Here is a 9684-nt window from a genome sequence, read left to right on the forward strand (position 1 = left end):
TTATTGGATTTCTATACAAATATCAGCTGGAGTCTGTCTGCATAAAATCAGCAAAACACCCCTTTCTCCTTACAAACCAGGTATTTGTAGAACAAAAAGGCATAAATAGAACCCCTATCAAACACTTTAAAATACTTGACATTTAATTTTGTGCAGAGCAGTGGTCGATTGCATAAAACAGTATTAAATCGTTAAAAATACATTTCAGAATAACAGTAACAATTCATGTGTTTTTGTATGTACAACAAATAGTCTATCAGGGATTTTGCTAAAGGATGTCTCTTAGGTTTGATCCTAGAGAACTCTCATCACGCGCACTTCTTCCGCGTCCTCCTCATTGGGGACTTGGACCTCCTGGACACTGGCAGAGTTGGTGAAGACGTTCTCCAGGGCACGTACGTCCAGAAGTGGGACCGAACCTAGGAGCTCAGAGGCAGTGGGGGCCTGCCCTTGACATCTCTGCCCGCCCTCTCCACTCTGCCGAAACGGGTAGTCTCTGTTGAGAAGGGAAAATGTGGACTCATGCTGATCGTAGTTGTCATCATAGGGGTAGCCCGGAGTAGCCATGGGAGTAGCCATGGGGTTTGAGAAATCCTGGGGTTGGAGAACTGGGTAGGAGTATGGGCTGTGTAGGTAAGGGTATGATCTGAAAAAAAATACAACAATCCCAGGATGATGGCATTTCAAATGACCATAATTACATTTTCACCACTAACCTTCACAATTATAAAACATCAAACAGCATACCTAAGTAGAACTTAAATGGTATTCAAGATGAAACAGCATTCATTGCTCACCCTGGAGGATAAAAATTGGGTCCAGGCATGAAGTAGGGCGGAGCAAAGGGGAAGCGAGGGGTGGGGAAGAGGCCCACTGGATGTGGCATGGGAGATGGAGGATACATGTGAGGGTGAGCCATGTTAGGGAGTGGCATTTGGAGACCTCTGGAGCTGGATGCCATGCTTGTTGAGGGCATCTCATTGGCAGAATTGTAGTAGGCCTGTTGCCTGCTGATTTTTCTGGGTTTGGGAGCTTCTTCAGGATTGCTGGCAGAGTGACTGGCTTCATGCTTGCGTTCTGCAGGCTTACCACCAGAGGTTGTGGCTGTTGGGTGGGGATGTGGGCAGGCAGTAGTCTGGAAGAATATGGAGACTGGGCTGGTAGTCTGAGAGGCATTTGGAGCTGCCGTTATAGCCACCTGGAGACCATGGTCATTAGAGCCTAGGGAAGACAAAACCATAATATTTACAGTATTGAGCTTCATACTACGATGTATTATTCTTACAGTTACAGCAACCGGATCATTCCACGAAAAGTGTGACTTTTGCATCCCTTTGATATTTTATGTAGAAACTTTACACCAATATTACATTTTAGAAGCATGTTATAATGAATGAACTGCCCTTTAATATAGACAAGGAAAATTCAATAAATACAATTTTTAATATCAATAAAGACTTGCTTAAGTACGAAAATTCAGTATTTTGACATGTCCCTCCATGCACCTCCTGTGACTTCTAGGAAGATTAACCCACTTAAACACAAAAATGTCTACGTTTTTAACATCATTGTAAAGCCGTAGTTATTTTGTTGCTTTGACAAAGTAATTTCTGAAAATGATTATTTAATGTGATTAGTGAATAATTTACATATGTCCCTTATTTTAAGGTCAAACCTGTTTCGTGAACTGAACTCTCATTTTAATATGGTGAAACTATTCCTTTAAACAAAAAAACAAAACAAATTCAAAAGAAACATTGAACATCTAATAGTGAAATCATAGTGTAAAGGCAGGTGAGCGCGTTCTACACTTTTTGGCAATTTTCTCGTGTTGTGGTAGAAAACTGAGCAGGTCAAGCACACAGTTAATTGTCCCACCCCACACACACGAGACCTTACCTGGCTTAACTTGTCTGTCCAGAGACAAAATCGCTCTCATCGTCACTCAACACTTAGGTTTACCTCCACTGCACTCACATCCTACCATACCCTTGTCTGTACATTATGCCTTGAATATATTCTACCACGGCCAGAAATCTGTTACTTTTTTTTTTCTCCAACGCACTTGACGGCCAGTTCTTATAGCCTTTAGCCATGCCCTTATCCTACTCCCCCTCTGTTCCTCTGGTTATGTAGAGGTTAACCCAGGCCCTGTAGCCCCTAGTTCCACTCCTATTCCCCAGGTGCCATCATTGGTTTCATGCATGTTAACATCAGAAGCCTCCTCCCTAAGTTTGTTTCATTCACTGTTTAAGCACACTCCGCCAACCTTGATGTCCGAGCCGTGTCTGAATCCTGGCTTAGGAAGGCCACTAAAAATTCTGAAATTTCCATCCCCAACTACAACATTTCCCGCCAAGATAGAACTGCCAAAGGGTGTGGAGTTGCAATCTACTGCTGAGACAGCCTGCAGAGTTCTGTCATGCTATCCAGGTCTGTACCCAAAAGGTTTTAGTTTCTACTTTAAAAAAATCCACCTTTCCAGAAATAATTATCTCACTGTTGCTGCTTGTTATAGACCCCCCTCAGCCCCCAGCTGTGCCCTGGACACCATATGTGAATGAATTGCCCCCCATTTATCTTCAGAGATTGTACTGTTATGTAACCTAAACTGGGATATGCTTAACACCCTGGCCATCCTACAATCTAAGCTAGATGCCCTCAATCTCTCACAAATTATCATGGAACCCACCAGGTACAACCCTAAATCCATAAACACGGGCACCCTCATTGATATCATCTTGACCAACCTGCCCTCTAAATACACCTCCGCTGTCTCATTGCCGCGGTCAACAACCACCCCTCATCACTGTCAAACGCTCCCTAAAAAAAATGTCAGTGAGCAGGCCTTTCTAAATCGACCTGGTCTGGATATCCTCGAAGGGTACTGACCTCATTCCGTCAGTAGAGAATGCCTGGTTATTCTTTAAAAATGCTTTCCTCACCATCTTAAATTAGCATGCCCCAAAGAATGTATAACTAAGAACAGATATAGCCCTTGGTTCACTCTAAACCTGACTGCCCTTGACCAGCACAAAAACATCCTGTGGCGTACTGCATTAGCATCGAATAGCCCCAGCGATATGCAACTTCTTTAAAAAAATATTATTTTATTTTACACCCTTTTCTCTCCAATTTCATGGTATTCAATTGTTAATAGTTACCATCTTGTCTCATCGCTACAACTCCCGTACGGGCTCGGGAGAGATGAAGGTCGAAAGCCTCCGAAATACAACCCAACCAAGCCGCACTGCTTCTTAATACAGCGCGCATCCAACCCGGAAGCCAGCCGCAACATGTGTCGGAGGAAACACTGTGCACCTGGCGACCTGGTTAGTGTGCCACAGGAGTCGCTAGTGCGCGATGAGACAAGGATATCCCTACCGGCCAAACCCTCCCTAACCCTGACAACGCTAGGCATATTGTGTGTCGCCCCACAGACCTCCCGGATGCGGCCAGCTGCGACAGAGCCTGGGCGCGAACGTAGAGTCTCTGGTGGCACAGCTAGCACTGTGATGCAGTGCCCTAGACCACTGCGCCACCAGGGAGGCCGATATGCAACTTTTCAGGGAAGATAGAAACCAATATACACAGGCAGTTAGGAAAGCAAAGGCTAGCTTTTTCAATCAGAAATGTGCATCCTGTAGCACAAACTCCAACAAGTTCTGGTACACTGTAAAGGCCATTGGAGAATAAGAGCACCTCCTCCCAGCTACCCACTGCACTGAGGCTAGGAAACACTCACCACCGATAAATCTACGATAATCGATCATTTCAATAAGCATTTTTTTACGGCTGGCCATGCTTTCCACCTGGCTACCCCGGTCAACAGCTCTGCAAACCCCACAGCAACTTGCCCAAGCCTCCCCAAATCTCCTTCACCCAAATCCAGATAGCTGATGTTCTGAAAAATCTGGACCCATACAAATCAACTGGACTAGACAATCTGGACCCTCTTTCTAAAATTATCTGTCGAAATTGTTGCAACCCCTATTACTAGCTTGTTCAACCTCTTTCGTATCGTCTGAGATCCCAAAAGATTGGAAAGGTGACGCTTTCATTCCACTCTTCAAAGGGGGTGACACTCTAGACCCTAACTGGTACAGACCTATATCTATCCTACCCTGCCTTTCTAAAGTCTTCGAAAGCCATGTTAATAACAAACAGATCACCGACCATTACGAATCCCACCGTATCTTCTCCGCTATGCGGAGTAGCCTAGTGGTATGCAGGGTAGCCTAGTGGTTAGAGCGTTGGACTAGTAACTGGAAGGTTGCAAGGTACAAATCTGTCGTTCTGCCCCTGAACAGGCAGTTAACCCACTGTTCCTAGGCTGTCATTGAAAATAAGAATTTGTTCTTAACTGACTTGCCTGGTTAAATAAAGGTAAAATATATATATATATTTTAAAATGCAATCTGGTATCCGAGCTTGTCATTGGTGCACCTCAGCCACGCTCAAGGTCCTAAACGATATCATAACTAGAGGTCGACCGATTATGATTTTTCAACGCCGATACCGATAATTGGAGGACCAAAAAAGCAGATACCGATTAAATCGGCCGATTTGTATTTATTTGTAATAATGACAATTACAACAATACTGAATGAACACTTATTTTACCTTAATATAATACATCAATAAAATCAATTTAGCCTCAAATAAATAAATGTTCAATTTGGTTTAAATAATGTAAAAGCAAACAAAGTGTTGGAGAAGAAAGTAAAAGTGCAATATGTGCCATGCTAGAAAGCTAACGTTTAAATTCCTTGCTTAGAACATGAGAACATATGAAAGCTGGAGGTTCCTTTTAACATCAGTCTTCAATATTCCCAGGTAAGAAGTTTTAGGTTGTAGTTACTATAGGAATTATCTGACTATTTCTCTCTATACCATTTGTATTTCATATACCTTTGACTATTGGATGTTCTTATAGGCACTTTAGTATTGCCAGTGTAACAGTATAGCTTCCGTCACTCTCCTCGCTCCTACCTGGGCTCGAACCAGGAACACATCGCCAACAGCCACCCTCAAAGCAGCGTTACCCATCGCTCCACAAAAGCCATGGCCCTTGCAGAGCAAGGGGAACAACCACTCCAAGTCTCAGAGCGAGTGACGTTTGAAACGCTATTAGCGCGCACCCCACTAACTAGCTAGCCATTTCACATCGGTTACACCAGCCTAATCTCGAGGGTTGATAGGCTTGAAGTCAAACAGCTGCTGGCAAATGCACGAAAGTGCTGTTTGGATGAATGCTTACGAGCCTGCTGGTGCCTACCATCGCTCAGTCAGAATGCTCTATCAAATCAGACTTAGTTATAACATGATAACACACAGAAATACAAGCCGTAGGTCATTATTATGGTCGAATCCGGAAACTATCATCTCGAAAACAAGACGTTTATTCTTTATTGCTGAGTTATGGGATTTATGGCTGATTTAAGATAAAATTGTCAACCCTGTTACTTTATTTGGCACTTAGCAATTTGTTTATTTAACCGCAAGATGGGAAAATTAAAATAAAGAAATAACAAATAATTACATGCCATTTTACAAACACTTTTATCCAAAGCGATTTACAGTCATGCGTGCATACAATTTACAAATGGGTGGCCCCAGCAGGACTCAAACCCACAACCCTTGGCTTTGCAAGAGCAATCCTCTACCGACTAAGAGGACCACTTTTTATGTAGCTGAACATGTGTTCTTTATGACAATGTTAATTAGGTGGTATCAAAATAGAAGTATGTTTTCATAGTCTATGTTAGTTGTATGGAGAAACTTGTGCACTTAATGAGTGTGTGTGTGGTGAGGGATAGCCAGCAGGGTGGGAAAATTAACACCATTTGGGAGAATTGTTTTTATTTAGCCAAAGACCACATGTAAAATACACATACAGTACCAGTCAAAAGTTTGGACACGCCTACTCATTCAAGAGTTTTTCTTAATTTTTACTATTTTCTACATTGTAGAATAATAGTGAAGACAAAAACTATGAAAAAACACATTATGGAATCAGGTCGTAACCAAAAGTGTTAAAACAAATCAAAACATTTTATATTTGAGATTCTTCAAAGTAGCCAACCTTTGCACACTCTTGGCATTCTCAACCAGCTTCACCTGGAATGCTTTTCCAAATGTCTTGAAGGAGTTCCCACATATGCAGAGCATTTGTTGGCTGCTTTCCCTTTCCCACTCTGCGGTCTAACTCATCCCAAACCATCTCAATTGAAGTCGGGCGATTGTCGAAGCCAGGTCATCTGATGCAGCACGCCATCACGCTCCTTCTTTGTCAAATAGCATTTACACAGCCTGGAGGTGTGTTGGGTCATTGTCCTAAAGAAATGATTGTCCCATTAAGCGCAAACCAGATGGGATGGCATATCACTGAATAATGCTGTGGTAGCCATGCTGGTTAAGTGGACCTTGAATTCTAAATAAATCACAGATGGTGTCACCAGCAAAACACCCCCACACCTCCTCATTCATGCTTCACGGTGGGAACCACACATGTGGAGATCATCCGTTCAATTTTCCGGATTGACTGACCTTCATGTCTTAAAGTAATGATTGACTGTCATTTCTCTTTGCTTATTTGAGCTGTTCTTGCCATAATATGGACTTGGTCTTTTACCAAATACGGCTATCTTTTGTATACCACCCCTACCTTGGCACAACACAACTGAACGGCTAAAACGCATTAAGGAAAGAAATTCCACAAATTAACTTTTTTTTTAGCAAGGCGCATCTGTTAATTGGAAGTAATTCTAGGTGACTGCCTCATGAAGCTGGTTGAGAGAATGCCAAGAGTGTTCAAAGCTGTCATTAACGTAAAGGGTGGCTACTTTGAAGAATCTACAATCAAAAATATATTTTGATTTGTTTAACACTTTTTTGGTTACTACATTATTCCATAGTTTTGATGTCTTCACTATTATTCTACAATGTAGAAAATAATAGAAAAAAAAAACTTGAATGAGTAGGTGTCCAAACTTTTGACGCGTATTAATTCACCCAACTTATTGTGGGAAGCTTGTGGAAGGCTACCCGACCCAAGTTACACAATTTAAAGGCAATGCTGCCAAATACTAATTGAGTGTAGATGTAAACTTCTGACCCACTGGGAATGTGATGAAAGAAATAAAAGCTGAAATAAGTAATTCTTTCTACTGCCATTCTGACATTTCGCATTCTTAAAATAATGTGGTGATCCTAACTGACCTAAGATAGGGAATTCAGTTTTACTAGGATTAAATGTCAGGAATTGTGAAAAACTGAGTTTAAATGTATTTGGCTAAGGTGTATGTAAACTTCCGACTTCAACTGTATATACTTTTGTACCCGTTTCCTCCAGCATCTTCACAAGGTCCTTTGCTGTTGTTCTGGGACTGATTTGCACTTTCCGCATCAAAGTACATTCATCTCTAAGAGAAAGAACACGTCTCCTTCCTGAGCGGTATGACGGCTGCGTGGTCCCATGGTGTTTATACTTGCGTACTATTGTTTGTACAGATGAACGTGGTACCTTCAGGTGTTTGGAAATTGCTCCCAAGGATGAACCAGACTTGCGGAGGTCTACATTTTTTTTTCTGAGGTCTTAACTGATTTATTTTGATTTTCCCACAGAGTTTGAAGGTATGCCTTAAAATACAGCCACAGGTACACCTCCAATTGATTCAAATTATGTCAATTAGCCTATCACAGAAGCTTCTAAAGCCATGACATAATTTTCTGGAATTTTCCAAACTGTTTAAAGGCACAGTCAACTTAATGTATGTAAACTTCTAACCCACTGGAATTGTGATACAGTGAATTATAAGTTAAATAATCTGTCTGTAAACAATTGTTAGAAAAATGACTTGTTTCATGCACAAAGTAAATGTCCTAACCGCGATGCCAAAACTATAGTTTGTTAACAAGAAATTTGTGGAGTAGTTGAAAAACGAGTTAATGACACCAACCAAAGTGTATGTAAACTTCCGACTTCAACTGTGTGTGTGTGTGTGTGTGTGTGTGTGTGCATATATATATATATATATATATATATGAGCTCTGGAAGAGAGAATCTTAATGCTACAGTAGTGAAAACCATTCAACAATTGTTGTTTTACCATTACAAAACATGTGCATGTCTTTACTGTGATTTATCTTCATTATTTATATCCAGAAAAAAAATGTGTCTGGTAAAAAATGTGAGTGGCTGGTAAAACTTGGGCATCCACCAGCCACCCTGATAGTGAGCTATTGCTTTACCTGTGGCCTGTGTGTATGGAACACAGGAGCTGGTGTTAGTATTGGCCATAGTCATCATGGTCATGGGATAAGACTCAGCCGCAGGTCCACTTGTCCCTGCAGAGCAGCAGGATGGTTCAGGAGCAAAGGACATCACAGAAGGGTAGCACTTTCTTTTTCCAGGTCTGGGCTGATAGATCCAACCTGTGATGATTGTGGGTGAAGATTGTGAACAAACACTTGAAAAGCAAGTAAAGGTCATAAGTGTCAGAGCTATGAGTTTTGAAATATGATAAATATATGAGCCGATAATTATACTGTACATGTTTAAATGGACTTAAATGGTGTGAGTGAGTAGACAGCCTGCTCTTTGCTTACCTGGGAACTCCTGTCTGTGCTTGTCTTTGAGTTTACGTGCTTCAACATAGTAGGGCCTCTTCTCTTCCTCAGTAAGCTTGCTCCACTCTATTCCTAGCTGCACACTGATGTCTGCATTATTGGCTGTTGGGTTGGCCTTGGACAGGGCAGGCCTGTGGATTCTCGCCCAGACCATGAACGCATTCATAGGCCTCTTGATGTAGCCATTCCTGTCTATGCTCTGTGGTACTTCAAGATTTTCTAGAAGGAAATGTTTCACATAAAGTTTTGGACTGTGCATGAAATCAATACGTGACAATGATGTGTTGAAAAGTATTAAAAACATTAAATCCGTATGTACAAAGTAGGTAAGCTCTTAGTCATACCTGCTTCTGATGGTGGCATGGTGAGATTCATCCCTCTAGTCTTCACCTTTACTGGGGGTGGCGGAACATTCACATGAACAAGTGGTGGGTATGGAACTTTGCTGAGCGTTATGGCTTTACCATCCAATACTGTGAAGGTCATCCCATTTTCGTGGACAACATGGATCGGTTTGGAGAAGTCTATAGTGGGAGCCACAGGTGGACATCCTTGATGATGCGTTGTTGCAGGTTCTTGGTCAACTTTGACCTTGGCCTGACCTGGAGCAGTTGTGATGATCTCCTCCTTGATGACCAGCACTTGAGATGTCGTGGGATAATCAAATGTGGCTTTACTCTGTTTACTGGCTAATGATGATGCGCTCTCCTTTTCAAATGTAACTGTTCGACCTTGAATGGCTCCCTTGAGGTGTGATGAACTTGTGGGCATTAGCTCTCCATCACCACCCCATTTATTATCAGCTTTAAAAATAACTTTAGGCCTAACCTGAACATCTCCACTAACACTATTTCCAGAACGTCCACTGCCTTTAGGCCTACCCACTGGTCTTTTCTGTTCTCCATCACCTCGATGCCTCTCTGTTGAAGATGCAGGTTCCTCGCTTTCACTTGCATTTTTCTTACTAGCTGGTGGCCCACTGTCATCTTCGTTTTGACTTGGTTCACTTTTCTTGAATGTCATTTGCGCTCTTCGCTTGGGATGCCTGTCCAT

The 9684-nt window shown here is 42.0% G+C and overlaps 1 protein-coding gene across 1 annotated transcript; it reads right to left on the reverse strand.

The window, feature by feature from the left end:
* Window positions 1-294: 294 nt before the first annotated feature.
* LOC139422484 (transcription factor SOX-30-like) lies at window positions 295-9684 on the reverse strand. The gene is made up of 5 exons (XM_071173648.1): window positions 8976-9684; window positions 8611-8850; window positions 8254-8436; window positions 798-1221; window positions 295-646 (listed from the first exon to the last, which is right to left on the reverse strand). Exons 1-5 carry the CDS (start codon window positions 9682-9684, stop codon window positions 295-297), a joined length of 1908 nt encoding a protein of 635 aa, XP_071029749.1.

The sequence above is a fragment of the Oncorhynchus clarkii genome, chromosome 12 (assembly GCF_045791955.1).
Source record: "Oncorhynchus clarkii lewisi isolate Uvic-CL-2024 chromosome 12, UVic_Ocla_1.0, whole genome shotgun sequence".
Taxonomy (NCBI): domain Eukaryota; kingdom Metazoa; phylum Chordata; class Actinopteri; order Salmoniformes; family Salmonidae; genus Oncorhynchus; species Oncorhynchus clarkii.